Source organism: Platichthys flesus, chromosome 4 (assembly GCF_949316205.1).
Source record: "Platichthys flesus chromosome 4, fPlaFle2.1, whole genome shotgun sequence".
NCBI lineage: Eukaryota > Metazoa > Chordata > Actinopteri > Pleuronectiformes > Pleuronectidae > Platichthys > Platichthys flesus.
Window position 1 is genome coordinate 6054978 of NC_084948.1, and position 18836 is coordinate 6073813.

General features: G+C 39.9%; 2 protein-coding genes across 3 annotated transcripts; both read left to right on the top strand.

Moving 5' to 3' along the window:
- The first annotated feature begins 7051 nt into the window (after positions 1-7051).
- dmac2 (distal membrane arm assembly component 2) lies at positions 7052-10984 on the top strand. Of its 2 annotated transcripts, none has more exons than XM_062385974.1 (7): positions 7052-7118; positions 7623-7813; positions 8516-8596; positions 9349-9488; positions 9641-9803; positions 9896-10057; positions 10147-10984. In XM_062385974.1, the coding sequence occupies exons 1-7, from the start codon at positions 7101-7103 to the stop codon at positions 10160-10162; spliced, it is 771 nt and encodes a 256-aa protein (XP_062241958.1). In that variant the 5' UTR covers positions 7052-7100; the 3' UTR covers positions 10163-10984. The 2 variants fall into 2 exon arrangements, with proteins under 2 accessions (XP_062241958.1, XP_062241959.1); XM_062385975.1 differs by lacking the exon at positions 7052-7118 and adding an exon at positions 7148-7469.
- A 495-nt stretch (positions 10985-11479) lies between these two features.
- On the top strand, positions 11480-17291 carry sirt2 (sirtuin 2 (silent mating type information regulation 2, homolog) 2 (S. cerevisiae)). The gene is made up of 16 exons (XM_062385973.1): positions 11480-11641; positions 11810-11856; positions 12057-12105; positions 12387-12497; positions 12617-12658; positions 12842-12948; positions 13245-13301; positions 13398-13466; positions 13547-13676; positions 13772-13831; positions 14036-14091; positions 14186-14262; positions 14424-14475; positions 14566-14633; positions 15417-15483; positions 16022-17291. The coding sequence occupies exons 1-16, from the start codon at positions 11626-11628 to the stop codon at positions 16163-16165; spliced, it is 1152 nt and encodes a 383-aa protein (XP_062241957.1). The 5' UTR covers positions 11480-11625; the 3' UTR covers positions 16166-17291.
- Positions 17292-18836: the final 1545 nt, after the last annotated feature.

Below are 18836 nucleotides of genomic sequence, written 5' to 3' on the forward strand. Positions count from 1 at the left end.
CGTCGCGCACAATGAGCAGCCTGCACTGTGCATGAATCCAACATGTCATCGTTGGCTGCACGGAGTCGCTCAGAAGTCATACAGAGAAAAGGCAAGTCAAGCAGACGTTTTGAGGTTAGTTTACAACTCAAAGCCCATGTATCATAGCTCATGTCGCTGCCGTGCAGAAAAAAGCCTTTTATTTCCTCTGCATTATTCATCTGCTGCTACGTATCTGACACTTTGAAAACTCTCTCCAACCTAATGGGAATACAGTATGTACAGTCTCTGTCTGACAGAGAGAGAGAGAGAGACGAGAGATGCAGGGATACAAATGTTTTTTTAATTACATTTATAGCATATATTTGTGTGTGTGTGCCCGCGTGTGTGCATGCACACAGAAAGATATATATATATATATCAGTCATATATACATACAGTATGAAGCCATATATGCCAGAGCGCAGTTTAACATTTAAAGGACGCTTCATGAGTCTGGATGAGAGAAAAAGAGTTTGTGTGAATGCATGTGTGTGTCTGCATGTGATATATATACAGTATTTATGTATATATATATACACACACACACATATAAATCCACTAATTAATTAAAGTAAATAAACAGAGAAAGGTTTAAAGTTTACAGGATGCTTCATGCGTCCTGAGTTTTGATGAGTGTGTGTGCATTAGCATGTTCAAAGGCTTTGGAGCAGTAGGGTGCAGCTTTTATCTCTCAGAGGCAAATCCAGGCTCACTTTCCAATTTTTTAAACAGTCAACATCAATTACAGCTCGGCACTCAGGGTCATCCACATGGGAGAGCACTGATCTCCAAACAGCAGCATTTGGTGGTATTTGTGTTCATGTCATCGATGTGCACGAGGCCGAGTCTTATCTTCTTCAATGCAATGACACATACAGATCTGAGTGAATAGCAGTGATTTTTTTGGTTCTATCAGCATTTTCCAGTCAATGCAGTGCCCAACTGATGACACGCTCCACTCAGCTTATGCTATTTTTGGCTGATGTGCTATTCTGAGTGATACCTTGCATCAAGATAATGGTGCTGTATAATTGCACGACGTGTACAGCGATGGGCTGGTGTTCGGCGTGCTGCTCGTCACCATGGTAATTAATTCTGTCGATGGAAATTAGAACAGATGTGTGGAAAAGAGAGATAACAAGATGATGATTATGTGCTCTTGTGCAGACACACACATGGACATGCGGTGTACAAAAGTGTTTGAATAATGAGCAAAACGTACAAAAGATAAGAGGACACACATCAAGTTAATAGTCCAGCGGTGGTATGCACAACTAATTACAGAAGATGCGTGTTTGTGTGTGTATGTGTGTGTGTCTGTGTGTGTGTGTGTGTGTGTGTGTGTGTGTGTGTGTCTGTGTGTGTGTGTGTGTGTGTGTGTGTGTGTGTGTGTGTGTGTATGTGTGTGCCAATTAAGATATATTAGTGTAACATGAGCTTCCGGAGAGAATTTTATTATCATCCATGACAACACTAATAAATTAGATATTGCATTTACTAATACAATAGCAGGTGTATAGAATGTTTGCAGAAACTTTAAGTCCACAAACTCCTAACTTATATATATATATATATATACAATTTAAATACACACACACATATATATATATATATATATATATATATATATATACACATATATATATATATATATATGTATATATATATATATATGTGTATTTTTAAATTTAAATGTGTATTTAAATTTTAATCACTGAATTTGTGGATTTGCTCATTATACCCTTATTGACCTCCATTCGCCCTCTCAAGGATTGTCCCTCAATTTGAGCATTAAGCAACTGGCCCATGTATGACCGCCCACTATCAGCTTGCCTGCCAAGACTGTAGAGATTTACAGACTTCGCTGGCCTTATGGGAGCTGCTTAAAACAAAACAACCCTCACAGTCTCTAACGGCCTCAAGAATGCTACAGTGTGTATGTGTCTCTTAGCTAAATCTCTGCAGAGACAGAGGGTAGAGGTGGGAGAAGGGCCAAAAAGAAGAGAGACAATCAATGGCTGATGGCTTTTCCCACAGAGCCTTCACTTACTGCAGCTTACAGCAAAAAGTGTGGATCCACAGGGGAGCAGCTACTAGGAGACCTCAAACTTCATCTACTAACAAGGCAGTTAAAGCAGCTCTGGCTCGCTTAAGAGAAACAAAATTGTCGTTTCTCTTCAGTGAACATGTGGTGACAGGCATCTGGCAAAGGCAGGCTAAAATTATCTGTCCATAATTGTTGAAGCTTTCCACTCCCAATGGTCTAATGCTGCCAACATGAATGTGGGAAGAAATTTTTTATTTTTATATAAATGTAGCAATACATTTTCAGGTGGATTCAAGGGGCCAGACCAACATAATGAGAAGTATGATGCATCTATACATATTAGGGAATGTAACTGACGGTTGTTTTCATTGTCAATTCATTTATTAATAATTGTTCAGGTTCTGAGCTTGACCCATTATTATTTGTAATACACATAAACTTCTTGTTTTATTTTTTTAAGATGATACAGGCTACATCCACACTTACAAACATATATTTATATATATATATATGCATCAGCAACATATAAATTCTGCTGCATAGATTGTGCATTTTTTAACACCAGCGTCGGCCCTTATCACCAAAAGCCTTCGAATCATATTTTCTTTCCAAGTTGACGTCTTTTTTTGCATCATGTATGGCTCCTCTTTGTCATCCTGAGATATTTGTAACATTTAGTTTTTTTTGCGTCTATTGCTTATTTGAAATTTTATTAACACACCCAACACACACACTGTGAAAGGGTTTTCCTGCCTCATTCTAACATGGGCTCACTTTTGATGTTTTCCAGACATTCTACTGCAGGAAAGGTTCAAGAAAATGTCTGGAGCAACTTACTCAGAACTTTTCCTTCTCTCACACAGCCCCTCCGAAAAAGTTAAGGAACATTTTCAAAGTTCAGTGCATGTCTGAAAGCAGCTTTAGTTATATTGTAAGTGGTAAAGCAGCAGCATTATAACTTTTTGCTCATACATACTTTCTCTTAAAATCATAGAAGAATAGTAAGCAAATCTGGCAGACTCTATGCTTTGATGGCCTCAAACTTTAATCCACCAAGCGATTCTCTTTTCAAAACTCCATTAAGGCTGAATTAAACATTCTTGACTGTAAACTCACATGTGGGGATATGAATGCAGAGCACTAAACCCCATGTAAACACTATGAATGAATATCCCATCAATAATACACTGAGGTGAATTTCAGAGAGAGACACCAAAAGCTCTAGGTCTGAGAACATAAATCCACAATCCATCAATTCCACCATCCATCTACTAATCAATTCATTCACTCATTCATTCCCTCGCCAGTTACTCATTACTTCATTGGTCCACATGCTCTTTCAACCAAGCCTCCACTAATGTGATTTGCTCCGGCTCCATATCCCTTCACTTCCATCTTTGCATTTCTAACAAATAAAAAGGACCTAATACATAGTAATCAACTTTCTGGACATTGTATTTTCTATGTGGCCAGTCAGCTTTTACATGTGACACAGGTTCATACATTTATGGTTCTCTATATGTGTATGGGACTACTCACTGGAAACACATCCAGAGCTCAAACCACTGAACCTTACGGTCAGTATCCCCACTGTTAGCCTCACCATCCACTGCCGCCTCGTCTCTCCACCAATCCTCTGCAAACTCAGGAGAAGCACAAGACGTTATCTCATTTGTTAATTGTTTATAACAGCAGGTGTGAACTGTCAGTCAAACCACCCTGTGAGTGCGTGAGCTCAGGGACATCTGTGTGTGTGTGTGTGTGTGTGTGTGTGTGTGTGTGTGTGTTATAGTGATAGAGCAGGGTGTGGTGCGGCCATGATTGTTGATGAAAAGCAACGCCGCTGTCAGATGGGTGGTGTTTCAAGCTGTTTTTTCTGCTCAGAAAAAAAAAGTTCTGTAACCTGGTGACGTTAAATACTAATGGATGCTGCAGGGTACACCACCTTGAGACTTTTGATTTTGTCTCAAGGTGGTGATAGTCTTTTGCACAAATCAGCAAAAGATAAATTATTAGTAGTTATAAATTACTCCTGTCTGGGTCAGATGTGTTCACAGGACACTGTGCAGAAGGTGATTAGTGGCATCTTGGTAGAGCATGCCACCAGGACTTATAAAATTCTACTGTAAAAAGCCTTATTTACAGCACAAACACATGTGTAAGGCTCCTCTTTTTAATCCTGAGAGAGGCTATTTGTATTCGTCCAGTTTTGTGTCTATTGCGTCTTAGAGACGTCGTCAACACGCCCATTCACTCACTTTGAATTTTTTTCCAGAAAGGTTCCTTCTGTATTCTCATATGGGCTTATTTGGACATTTTCCAGACAATCTACTGGGGAACTGGCACAAAATGTGCAGGAAAATATCTGCAGAAAAGGAAAATGTTTGCGCTCACATTCATGTCTGAAAGCAACTGTTTTTTCAGCCTGACTAGGACCTGTCCAGTGTGAACCCGGCCTCTCACCCAATGGCCGCTGGGATTGGCACCAGCTCCTCCAGGCTTCGGACAAGAGAAATTTCTTCAGTAGTGATACGTTATTTATTTTTTAGCACATATTCTTTACCCCTGACCCCCCTGTGAATTAGTTAAATTATAATTGTGTATTGATTGATCAAGACACGGCATCCTGCTTGAGAGACATGAACCCCCCCCCCCCCACCCCCCCACCCCACCACCACACACACACACAGATTTGATTTGAAGCGCAGGCAAGAAAAGTAATCAGCAGGCAGCAAAATATTAAACCCAAATAACAGCAGGAGTCCTTCTGTGGTTTTTGGCAGAAGTCTTTCAGGCAGGCACTTCTGACAAAATGACAGGCAGATAAACAGAGTTAGTTATTCTATTTGTGAAAATTCTAATTATTTGAGGGAACTGTTAAGAGCCATTGGTAAGTCTGTCACAATTTAATTCTGAACAGGTCAATAATAAAATTGGTGAGGCTTCATGAGGCATACATCTAAATCACATACTTGAGTTTTTGTGATTCTTTTCTTGTATTTATTTACTGTTACTTTCTTTCTTCCCTTCCAATCTACAGCCCCATCAGCATTTCTGTTCTAATAATTACATTGATGTTGGGTGTTTCTTTGTTAATAGAAGCCAACCTCACTGACAATATATTCTTAAAATGATAAGTTTGAGATTAACGAGTTCCAACCATGGAAACAGCAGCATCATACAAAACACAGGTAGCAACTAGCTGTTGAACATAGTGGACCCAGGTGTATTCCTCAAAACATGGTGGAGACCAAAAATAGAGCTGAAAGAGGCTCCAGCTCCCTACATGCAGTTTTTAACTGGTTATGGGACTGTCTAAATTAAATATGTCTGCCTCTTCATTACCTACAGTAGCAAATTAGGCAATGGAGAAAATCTTCTTTTTCTATAAACTATTCTCTATGTATGTGGTTAGGTCAAATTAACGGCAAAGTCAAATGCAAGGATTTACGACAGTCAGGCTGGAAAAGCTGTTTACATTTCCCCAGGCAGTTCAGTTTCAACACTTCTTTTATCCCCAGCAGATCCCACGTACCCCAGAGACCACTGGCAATACCAAACCGGCAGTGAAAAGATGCAGGCACTGGAGGGAGATGGAACAGAAGCAGTGGGAAGCGAGCCAGTAAAGATCAGCCCTTCCGAGTCTGTTCTTCACCAGCTCAAGGGTCTTACAATAAAGATGGATGCAATCAGAATGAGATTTACGCCACATTAGGTGACTATCATCACAGAGACCTGGTGGACCAATAACATCACACTGCGATCAAAGAAGCCGGCTGCAAAGTTTACCGAGTGGACCGAACAAGGGACTGCGGGAAGAGCAGAGGAGGAGGTGTGTGTCTTTACCATAGACTGTATATATAGAGGTCTTTATGTGAACAACAGCAGGTGCACAGCCCTGGAGACAGTATACAAACACTGCTGCCCAGATCTAGAGCTCCTCACAGAATGGTGCAGGCCGTTTTATCTTCCAAGGAAATTCACAATAATAACAATTATGGCACTATACATTCCCCCAAAAGGTAAAGCTCAGGTAGCGCTTGAAAAGCCTCATTATGTCATCATATAACAGCTGACGGCTCACCCAGCCGGCGTGATCGTTGTAGCAGGGGACTCTAATCAGGCAGATCCAAAACTGGTCCTGCCCAATCATCATAAAAACATGAATTTCCCAAACAGACAAATTAACGATACCAATCATACAGCGACAAACAGACAAATAACTTCATCGCTATGCATCCTACTAATAGCTCTGTGCTTTTTTCGAAACAAATGCACATGCTATTAGGGCCAAGGATTTTACGCCAGGAGGCAGTTACCACTTTTGTCCACAGAGGCACCAAAATCAACATAAATGAAAAGGTCCTTGTAGGGGCTTTAAATTATGGAACAGATAGAGGAATATGATATAGAGACACATAGAGACAAACAACCATGCACGCTTGGAAACCCACACATACACAGGGCAAACATGCTAACTCTATACAGTTATGTGCAAACCCGGAAACTTCTTGCTGTGGGGCCACAGTACTATCCACTGCTCCACCGTAACAGAATTCATAGCATGCCTCTCCCTCTGGCACTGTCTCCATCTTTCTTCCTCCATCCATGACCTTTTTCCACAAACACCCCCCCCCCCCCCCCCCATTCACCTCAACTTTCACAGCCTGTTTCTCTGAACTGTCTATCTCCCCTATTCGTCTTTATATCTATTCACATCTGTACCTTGCCGTCTCCTATAACTCCCCCCTTCTCCAAATAAACAGGATTCATATATTTATATATGAAAGAATCCCTTCAGAGTTGTCCCTTCAGAAAAGCTCAATACTAAAGAATATTTCAGTAATAAGTTAATTTACACTACAATAACTTCAGGTAGCGTGTCAGGGTCGTTCAAAAGGTTCATCTGGATCTGCAACAAGACGGACGTGCATGGGGCGCCACCCTGCGGTAGACAGGCTTAAGAACAACCTGCGACAAAAGCGGAAGGACGGGGTTTGTCCCTCACGCCCCGCTGTTGAACAGAACTGTCATGTCGGCTCACTTGATGGTAAGTCACCCTTCAAACACAGACTAACTACTGCACTTAGCACACGAATGACAAAGTGAGCTAAGTTTTAAAATGGAGGACAACAGGTTGTTAGTCGGAGGACCGGCTGTGTGTTGTTGTTAGTGTTTACCTTGAGGACTGATACAACTCACACAAGTTAGCTGCTGTTAGCTACATGTGTAAGTTTATAACGCCATGTTAGTGGTTAGTGTTTACCTTGAGGACTGATACAACTCACACAAGTTAGCTGCTGTTAGCTACATGTGTAAGTTTATAACGTCATGTTAGTGGTTAGTGTTTACCTTGAGGACTGATACAACTCACACAAGTTAGCTGCTGTTAGCTACATGTGTGCGTGTATAACGTTGTGTTAGTGCTCCTAGTCTAACCTTACAGACCTTCTAGCAGCGGTGTAACAGTAATGGCTTCAGTTTGGAGCGGTTTCTTTGACTTGACTCTACCTGAGCACATCTGGAGGACACCACTCACTGTGTCCGTGTTCAGTCTCTGCACAGGTGTTGCCAGCGGTCGGCCCTCCTCCTTGTTGCCAGGCGACCATGGAGCTCGAGCTCGACGTCTCCTCCTCCTCTCCACACGAGGCTGCTCCTCTTCCTCACCCAGAGGTTCTATGATATGGAGATGCTCCTGAGCTGGAGCTCTCAGCTGAAGAGGAGGGTGATCAAAAGGAAGAACGCGTAAGAGATGTCTTGGTTCTTCTTGACTGTAACTGTTGTTCAGTAGAACCCTGAATAAACTGCGTTAATGCAAAGAGTGGGTGCAGCTGTCAGGTGTGAGCTACCTGGCAAACACACATTTGACTAATTGATGGTAGCTCAAGTTAAAAACTGTTCCCTACTGCCCTGAAACCAAAGGTCATCACAACTGAGTGCACCATAAACAATGCATATAACTTGTTTAGTTTAACATCTGTCTAGTGGTGATTTGTCCTCAAAGAATAAAACTCCATATCAAAAAGCCACTAAGGCACCTGAGGTGTGGATTTATTTCTTTGTTTGCAAGCAAACGTATAAACAGACGACAGTGTTGTCTACTGTCTCTACTGCCCTGGCAAAAAGCCATATGCCCACCTACCCATATGTATAAAATCACCTGGCACCTGGTACCTTGAAAACAAAATCGTAAACTCTGATAACTACAAACAAATAACTACGATATTAATTCTAAAGGGCATAATCTGTCATCTTCAAACAAAACAAAATACAAAATAAACAGATGTTTAACTGTTAAACACTAGTCCAACAATCTGAATGTGCATGTATCAGTTAAAATCATGTAGTTTGCTATTTTCATAATTAACAAGTCTTTAGGGTTAATGCTATGATCTAATGGTCGTGACAAGTTAATATTGCTGGTGTGACCATCACTTTCTTCCACAGGTACTACAGCTACGCTCAGAGGTTTCATGGGTCGGACATTGCAGCAGCGTATTATGTCTTAAATCTAAAGGGAGGATTTCGGTAAGTATTATGTCGCTTCTTCTAAACTTAAGATTCATATTTTTTCTTCTGTTTAAATAGCTGTTAATTGTAAATAACTGGGTGACAACAGAGATTATTTTATAAAAAGTATTTGAAAATAATAGGATAAGATCGCTACTGCTGTCTGATCCTGATGATTATGGGCTTAAACTTGTCTTTTTCTCTATTTACTAAATTCATGTAACTTGATTAGGATCAAGCATTTAGTCATGTGGGACTGAAAGGGATGATTGCTATCATTACTGGTCAACCGGCAGATGATTTATTCGGTTAATCATATCTGGAAAATTTAAGAAATAAGCCATCAAATGTTTTCATAGTCCAGACTGTCAGCTTCAGATTTCTTGATTTCCGAGTTCCAATGTTGAAAGCAATATTTCATGCAATGCTAATATTTCACACTATTGAAAAAGAAAACATGTTAACAAATATTTGTAGGGTTTTATATTAAAATCAGACATGCATCATATGAAGAAACTCAAACTGGACTAATGACATGAAATATCACTTGTGGCATACCAGCTAAATTAAAAGTCTTTGTAGCTGTGCAATGGTTCCTTCACCATTATTATACTTTTTTTAACTTTTGGGAACTCAAGCTTCAAGAGATTGAAAGCGAGTAAACAATCTGCTGGCTTTAAATTAGTTCAAATGTGATAACACACTCATTACTTTCATATCTTAATGTTCTGGCCTGATTCAAACTTCATGTGATCGTCTTCTGTGCTCAGGTTTGTTGGGCTGTCAGCCTGGTTTCGTGCTAACCACAGGGGCAAGTTCAATTGGGATTTCTTGAACCACAAAGACACACCGCTAGAGGAAGTCGACATGAGCTACTCTGTCATCAACTACACAGGACTGGTGAACCTGGGTACTGAGCATTCTTTCCTCTCATAATTGCATTTATTCTGACGTAACCTCATTTCCTCTGTCTCTCTCGGTCATGTCCATGTACTGTTAATTCATTTTAATGATTTTCAGCATGTAAGTCCAGTGTTTTTAATCTGATTTGTCTTCCCTTAGAGGGACAGCGATCTTTGAGGACTCTGTCTTTTCGAGGATGTCCTGAAGTGGATGACTGGTTTCTGGCCAAGCTCCACATGTTCCAGGACTCCCTGGAGGAGCTGGACATCTCTCACTGTCCACGCATCACGACAGGCGGCCTGGCTGCACTGAGGAATCTCAAGTAATCATCCAGACACTCACAACAAAGCGTAGTTATTATAACCAACACGCTCCTGTTGTGTTAAACACCTTTTTTTGTGTGCTGTTCTGCAGGGGACTGCAGCGTTTGGACATTTCATCCCTACCTGGGATTTCGAGTCCTGGGTTGATCATCATTCTTCTGGAGGAAATGTTACCACAGTGCCAAATCACAGCGTCTGGCTACAACCTCAGTCTGAGTCAGGAGGAGAAGATGGAGCAAATGCAAGAGCAGAGGTAGAGCATGGACAGGGACCTGACGCGATTGGATGCAGAAAGACTTTTTTTTATCTTCTGAATTCTCAGAGACTGCTCTGCTTTTACAGAAAAGGACAAAGTTAGGTGCAGAGGGAACACCTGACATAAGAAGAAGAGACGGTATGGGTCTGGATAGGTTGGACTGGGCCAGATTTAGTTTGATCTCAGAGAAAGAGTTGAATTTTACAAATCCCGACATAATCCTGCAGAGTCAACCAGGTACAGACTCAAATTTGTTTGGACCTTTACAACACACAATTGGATATATAAAATTTAAAACAGTAAATCGTGGAAAAATAATGGACTACCTCAAGTTTGTTGGGTTATTTGTCAAATGTTGCCTCTCCAAAATGAACAAGGTGGCAGAAGATCCTCTGGTCAGACACGTGGATAACAACACAGAAATGTCTCTAGCGTTCAGGCGAGGGGAAGTGCACCATGCAGGAGGACTGATGTAACATATCAATTCCACCGCGCAGATCACATGTTTTTAGCACATCGACACCAGTGTTGGCTCGTATCACCCAGCACTCCCACAACGTCATCAACGCGCCCACTCGCTCGCACTGAATCCTCCAGATCATTTCCTGCTCAATTCTCACATGGGCTCACGTGGACATTATCCAGAGTTTTTACGGGGGGGCTAGCAGCAGAAAATCTGGAGACTGTCAACAGCAACTGACTCAGACATTTGCGTTCCCACTTATTGTCACTGTTTAATTTCAGGAGATTATCTGGAGTTCAGTGCATGTCTGATCAGCACAGTTTCCTTGGCCAGTAAATTTCAAATAAAGAGTTTGCACTATTGTGAATATGATTTCTCCTTCTCCAGCCAATCAAACTTAGTCTGCATATGTTGTGGTGTAAATATGACTGTAAATGTACAAAATAAATGATTATGTATGATTATGTGGTATTGTTGCAATGATTGTATTGAAACCATTGCCTGTAAATCCATATTGCATGTTTGTCACACAATGGAAACCATGCAGCCGCCCATCACAACGTGTCTGTATGCATTTGGAATCTTCATTGTGAAAGCTTCTGTGAGCAAACCAAAGCCCATAATCCAGTGTGAGCCTTCAGGTGTCGGAGGTCGGAGACACAGTGAGCTGGAGAAGAGAATGAAAGGGGATAAATGAATCACTGATAATTTAAAAATACAGATGCAGTAAACTTACGGTTTGTTCAGCAGGTTTGAGGTGAATACACTTCCCTACTTGTACTTCTCACCTCCTTTGTCTGCCTTAACATTGGACGCAAGTATCTCTATTCATCTGTAGTCTTAGCCATGTTTATGGATCATGAGTCTGTGAATATAAGTTCATTCATGTGACAGTTAACAGCACAGGGGGTGGTTCTCTGCGGTAGGAACTACAAACTCCGTAGGAACTGTGTCACATCATCCCGGACCCTTTTAATTGACGGACAACAACAAGACGGGCCAGCTGAGAGCTAGCGTTACCGGTCACAACTTTGTTAATTAGTGAAAATACATTAGTTGTCATTCGGACCCCTGTGGTTAAAGGGTTTCAGTGGACGGATAAATGTCTGATGCATCAGGTAATATGTCTGTCCGATGTGAAACTGACCTTCTTACTGTTGCCAGCAGGTCCACAGCGCAACCTCAGCTAGCTTTGAAGCTAACACGGACATTTACACGGACAAATACTTGTTGAGAATCTTGTTTGTTTGACGGAGTATTTGATTGTTTGTTTGTTGTTTTGTTAGAACTCCCTGATAGTCAAGAAGAGGAGGAGGTTTCACTGGAACCAGAGGTAAAAACAAACAAACAAGAAAGCTTTTACCTGTAGCTAACTGTAGCAAGTGGATACTAGCTGATGGGCTACTGTCGCCCAGCTTTGACAAAATCCAAACAAAGCAGTGATCTGTGAGCTTCTCATGTCCACAACACACATCAACCGTCTTTACTGTGTCTGAATTAATACTGTCACTCATTATTTTGTATTGTTTATAGGACCAATCCGACGACAGCAGTGGGGAAGAGGCAGCAGGAGACACAGAAAGTATGTAAACACGAACATGGCTCATGTGTAACATGCTGTGAAGCTAACAACACGAAATAATTAATGATAATATTCAGCTTTGCTGCTGTTGAGTCTTTGCATTATTTCATATATTAGTATTAAGAGCTTAGTTTTTTCCATTTACATATTTTGTATGTTTTGTGAACGTTATATTTGGCTGTGGTTTTCTTAGGAGCCATTGCTGGTCTCCACCACTCCCCACATGTTTTGTTAAAAAATCTCCGTCATGTATTGATGATTATCTTCTCTGTTCCTGTCAGTGGACTTTCTACGTAACCTTTTCTCAAGCACTCTGGGCCTCGGCACAACTGAAAAAGTTCTGGATGACTTGACTCTAGAAGGAGTGGCTCAATACATAAAGAGTGGCAAATGTGAGTCTCCTTGCTTCTACTCAGCCTGTCCATGGTGGATTGATTCACGACATAAAAGTCGGCATCCACAGTGCAGTTATTATTTATTTACTTTGACAGTTCCTTTGTATCCATACAAGGTAAGAACATCCTCTGCATGGTTGGAGCAGGAATATCCACATGTGAGTATCTCAGCTTCAATATTATGAAATATGCATTTAACAGTCAATAACTCAGTTCAAATGTAAAGCAATGTGTTTGAGTATGTATACTTTATATATATGTACACACACACGCGCACGTATGTGTCTAAATGAATTTATGTATACTTTATTGTTAATCTGTAACACCTTTTCTCTTCCCAGCCGCTGGAATCCCTGATTTCCGTTCACCAGGAACGGGCCTGTATGCAAACCTGCAGAAATATAACCTTCCTCACCCAGAGGCCATCTTCCAGATCGATTACTTTAAGGTGGGTTAATAAAGTGTGAAGCATGGAACAGCACATGACAGCTGTCTCAGGGCTCTAACAGTCAATGAAACGAAGAAAAACACAATCTTTAATTATGTCCTGATTCAGCTTAAGTTTCATTCTGAAGTTGGAACATTTTGAATCTTGTTTTTGACACATGTGTGTTGGCCTGACCACTATGGCTAGTTGTTCATTATACTCTCTTACAGTCATCCAATGGTAATTACAGGAATTACTTATCCGATCTTTGCTTTCAGTTCATAACATTTTATATTTTTTACCATCTTGTGTCTCAGAAACATCCAGAGCCATTCTTTGCCTTGGCCAAGGAGCTTTACCCAGGACAGTTCAAGGTACACAAAGCACTTCCAAATAACCAGCTCACGATTGTCATGTCATTTAGAAAACTGATTTGCTTCCTGTCTTGTCTGACTTTTTTGTGTGTTCAGCCAACAATCTGTCACTACTTCATGAAGATGCTAAAGGACAAGGGGCTCCTGAAACGCTGCTACACACAGGTAGGTAAACACACATCATTTAACAGAAAAAAAATTAAATAACTTCGTCTATGTTGACATAAATGTGTCTGTTCTGTCAGAATATCGACACACTGGAGCGAGTGGCTGGGCTCGAAGGAGATGATCTAATCGAAGCTCATGGAACGTTTTACACATCCCACTGTGTCAGTTTCTGTTGCCGTCAGGAATACAACCTGGACTGGATGAAAGGTATTTATTACTTCTGTTAGCAGTTACATAAAAAAAGGATATTTGAGACCTTTTTTCCCAATTGGGACGTTTAACTTTTTTGTTGTGCTTTGTAGAAAAGATCTTTTCTGATGACATTCCGAGATGTGACAAGTGCAGCAGTTTGGTCAAACCAGGTTAGTTAATCATTGTCTCTCTGCTTCTTTTTACTTTTGTCCTTTTCAATATTATTTATTTTTAATTCCTCTCCCTAAAAAACCTGACAACCTGTCTGCATACCATTGTACCTCAACAAACATGACTGCAGGGTAACTGGGTCATCACACTGCTTATTTCTGAATGTCTTTGTACCTCGGTGTTCATTGCTTCTCTTCCCTCAGATATCGTCTTCTTTGGAGAGAGTTTGCCTGTCCGGTTCTTCACTTCAATGAAGATGGTGAGCGCATGGTGCTGGTTCAAAAGAATTCAGGCACATAATGTCGCATTTCTGCAGAAATGAACTCTTTTCATTTTGTTTCTTCACCTGTCAGGACTTTCCTCAATGTGATCTTCTCATCGTCATGGGGACCTCTCTGCAAGTCCAGCCATTTGCAGGTCTGGTGGGCAGGTACATCAGATCAAGTTTTCTATTCTTGAATTATAATAGATTGCTCCTGTAAGAATCTTCAGGGGAATTGTCCAAATATAGTCTACTCTAAGCAATTGTTAATGTGTCCGATTTTTCTGTGGTTTCCCCATGTTACTTTCTTTTTTCGGGGGAGCAATTAGGGTCTCAAAAAGTTGTCCCAGACTGCTCATTAACATGGAGAAGGCCGGGCAGGTGAGCAAACACCACTTCCTGTAATCCCTTCTGCCTTTGTCTTTGGTGTTTTTATTCTGTTATAAATGTGATTATTGAAATTCTGTGCAGGCTGACCCTCTGTTTGGGTTGCTTGGTTTTGGAGGCGGGATGGACTTTGACTCAGACAAGGCGTACAGGTGATACACAGACGCTGCTACGTCTTCTCTCGAACAGTTTCACTATATAAGCTTGATTCTTCCATTCTAACATAAATCTTATATTAGATTTCATTTGATGAATCCCAGCCAGGTGACCTAGTCCAATGAGATTATATGTGTTTGATCATTAACAAACAAAATATTTTTCGAATAAAACATGAATATAGTCTTTCTAGTAAAATGATTTTATGCTATATGTTTTCACCACCAGATGGTGCTAAGGGTTAATTTATAATGATTCTTTACTTTTTATTTTTGTTTCAAATTGTTCTCCTAACTGAATGAAATTAAGTCGCTCAGTTATAAGCCAATCATTTGCTCTGTCCTGTCATCTCTGAATGGTAAGTCAGCAAATTCCTTTGAAACGTAAAGTTATTGATTTACCTGCAGCAGTAAAATCAGTGACAAATACCAGTGAGAAGTAGCACCAGTATCACCACTTTGAAGTTTGAATAAAATCTAACTGCACACTACAGCAAATGGTAAATTGGAACTGCTGAAATTTGTCACAACAGTTTCTGGGCAAACAAACACAAACATGGAATCTATTTCCACATCACAGATGAAGAATCTTTAAAAACAATGCATCGTATTTTAAGGGTATGTCTTTAACTTTAAAGTACAAATGTTCAAGACGAAAATTTTAAATGGCATTTGACATTCAGTGTTTCAATAGTGGCATGTGGATCAGTTCTGGAAATGAAAAGAATGTTGTGGAGCCCAGTCCAGGCTCTAATCGTGGCCTTGTTCTCTTCCCTCCAGAGACGTAGCTCACATCAGTACATGTGATGAAGGCTGTTTGGCTCTAGCTGACCTGCTGGGATGGAAGGTAAGTTACCACATCATCTATATACAGGAGAGTCATAGGAAAAATAGCCTTGAACCATAGATTCATTAATACTGACATCAGTTCAGTCTGACCGGTGCCCTAATTCAATCCCTTTGTTGAAGGTTCAGTGTGTAATATTCAGCTGAAAGGGATTTATTGGCAGAAATTGAATATGAAATAATCCTAGTGATGTTTTGAATTGTGTGCTTCATCTAAATTAATTATCTAAATTTTATCACAACCGAAGTATGCCACAGGTTCCCTTTCATGTTGGGAAAGGGAGGGTGAGGTGCACTGTCACCCCAAATTTCTACACACTGAACCTTTAAGTGGTAATAAAAGTTTAACACATGAATGTAACTGAAATTTCAGCATAGTCTTAATCTTCCTTTGTGATGTTGTGGTTGCAAGCCCATGCTGTGGTATCACTTCTTATTCACCGAAAGCAAGAGCTGTTTTCTCTGATCATCACCAGTCACTCCCCTGTGTCTGTTTACTTTACTCCTGGTGAATACCCTCTGGTTTGAACTCTTTCCAGGTGGAGCTGGAAGAAATGGTGAAGCAGGACCACGCCAAGATCGATAGTCAGGACCAAAAGGAAAAGGCCAGCGAGGACAGCAAAGCTGCAGCCAAGACGAGCTCTGCATCAGTGGCTCCAGAACCAGAGAAAAAGGAAGAGTAACTCATTCTGAATCTCCCTTTTTATTCAAAGCTACTGTACTGATGTTGCTGTGTGGAAGTTGCCCTTAGAGGCAGTTTCGGATTGGTTTCTGTTTGACGTTTGAGAATTGATGCTGTATTTTTTTTTATTTGCAAACATTTGATTCCTCTTAACAACGTCACATGACGTCTTTCATCCCTGTGTTTTATGCTTTTGTTTATATCAGTTACTTGCACTTTACTGACATTACTATATATTTGCATCATGCAAAAAAGTATAGTGTAACATGTGAAACCATTAGTCGAGATACTTCTATTTTGCTTTTGTTTAAAATATCATGAACATTTTTGTCACTCTAGCTCTCGTCCCTGATTCCAGTTTATTAACCCTTAAAAGATAAACCAGGCTGTTGTGTATTGAATCGCTCATGCAATTATTACATAGATGAAAGTAATAAATTCCGGAAAGGGGATTTTTGACTAATATTTCTCTTCATGTGGCGCTCTGCTCCTGTTTGAACTGATTTCTGTTATTTTTTTAATACAATGTTTTGAGATGTTTATGGGGGGGTAAATTATGATCTCTTCATATAATAAAACTGCAAACTTCACATGATGCACAAAATATAATCATAGCTTTGCTCCCTCTGTTGTCAGGACTACAGTTGGTTGGGAGTAGATTTTCCTTTTAAATCTTTGGTGATAGACGAAATGCTAGTGAGGATAAATAGACATGTTTTTTTTACAAGAATGTTTAATTTAAAATAAGAAAATTAAACAGTTTCATAGACAAGTGAAGTGGAAACAAATTATAGTGATCATGTCTGCCTGAATCAGCTTCATTGCTATAAGCAGATGGTTATTATAACCCAAGTTTATTTATTTTTTCCTTCTTTCTCATGCAAATCAACAGGAAGCTTGATTATTGTGAGGGACTTATTTAAAGAGCATCTGTATCGAATGATCCTGTCCCAGGCTCTTTGGTCTCTATAGTTGGTTTCCACGGTATTTGGGATATTTGTAAGAGAATGAATTGTTCCAGTGTAGCATATTGAAATACAGGGGTGGGCACAGTAGCATGAACATCTGTACAATATTAAGGAAACCAATACAAAAGTCCTGCAATAAATTTACAATTGTAAACCTGATATTGTTCAGTTTTGTTGAGACTGAGTGAGTTGATTCAACTACGTGTCTGTGGCTATTTAAGGCTTTAATTAGTAGAAAATATCAATGTTTGTAGAATATAGAAATGCAATGGACACTGGGTTATACATAACTATGTGCACCTTTCCTCAACCACATACAACTAGTTGTACACTAGACCTCAGCTACTTAAATTGAAACTTACACCAAAAAAAGGTTCAAGCATTTCAGATACATAAACGGTAACCTATAGCATTTAACAAAATGTATTAATGAGTATTGTGTTGTGCACTTATCACACAGTAGCTGGGAAACTTATGTTAACAACCCCACATTTCTTTCAACACATTTGGATTCACATGCTGCATGTGACCGATGCACAGAAATACATTTTTCCAACTAATCGCAGTAAAGCTGTTCGAAGAAAAAGTCAAACATCGTAATAAAAAAACTGCTGTGACACCGGGAGAAATGTTTGTTTTCGTGAAGAACCAGTAAGATTCAATTAGTGAGAAGCTTTCTAAGAAAATAGGTTTTTATGGCCATTTAAAGATCAATGTTAACATTAATGTTGTTGGGGCCTTTTATCATTTTTCCTTGGGATTCTTCATGGTTAAGGCACTGTTATCAAAAGCAAAGCTGTAATAATTTATGTCCCACATAGCCTGTATAAGAGGGCCGAGGTCATCCTCACCATATATACACTTAATGTAAACGTTATTGCATAGTATTGGCTTTTTACCCTGATTATACTTTGAAATGTGCTCATACAAAGATAATGTTGTTAACTTGCTAAACGTGAACCTTTCGGTGTGGTTTGTGCGTGGTTTCCTTTTTTTTATTATCTTTAATGCCCATATAATTTACATAAACAATAATTATGCCCATATAAGACTGTCATAATTGTATCAGTATTAGAGCTGGATTTAAGCAAACTACTACTTTGATCTAAATGCTAATGTTGGCATGTTAACATGCTCACATTGACAAGCTAGAATAGTGTTCACCTCGTTTACTGTCTTAATTTAGCCTTATCTAAGAAGTGCTTATTAGCACATTATGACCTGATGGTGAGAAATACTTCAGTCAAGTATTTAGTCATTGACCAAATATGGATTTTGGTGGTGACAAGGTGCCTATCAACTGGATTTGAAGAGATTTCGCTAAAAGCCACAATCGGCTTGTAGTGTCTTACAAAGGGAAAACTGGGAGGGCACTCAGAGAACAAACACTGTACAAGGCCCAACAGTCACCTTATGAAACCACATTTCAATTTACTAGATCCATTGTTTGGCTCAATTAAATTGCCACAAACCCCACAGAAGTATGCGAGATTTTTTAATCATGATCCATATATTATTCTCAGAGAAAAGAAAAGAAATGTTGAAAGAAACCCTCTATCCCACAATGTTTAAAGAAGGCAAAAAAAATGTGTTATTATCCACATCTTGATCTGCGTCTGCACCAGGTTCTTCCCTGACCCACACCTTCCACCAAGTTTCATAGAAATCTATCCAGTAGTTTTTGTTTGAACCTGCTAACTAACT

Excerpts from the sequence above, each read along its gene's own strand:
- dmac2 (XM_062385974.1), top strand. Across the intron at positions 9,489-9,640 it reads CACAGGACTGGTGAACCTGG|AGGGACAGCGATCTTTGAGG; the intron begins GTACTGAGCATT and ends GTCTTCCCTTAG. Across the intron at positions 9,804-9,895 it reads GCTGCACTGAGGAATCTCAA|GGGACTGCAGCGTTTGGACA; the intron begins GTAATCATCCAG and ends GCTGTTCTGCAG.
- sirt2 (XM_062385973.1), top strand. Across the intron at positions 14,263-14,423 it reads TTTGCAGGTCTGGTGGGCAG|GGTCTCAAAAAGTTGTCCCA; the intron begins GTACATCAGATC and ends GGGAGCAATTAG. Across the intron at positions 14,634-15,416 it reads GACTCAGACAAGGCGTACAG|AGACGTAGCTCACATCAGTA; the intron begins GTGATACACAGA and ends TCTTCCCTCCAG.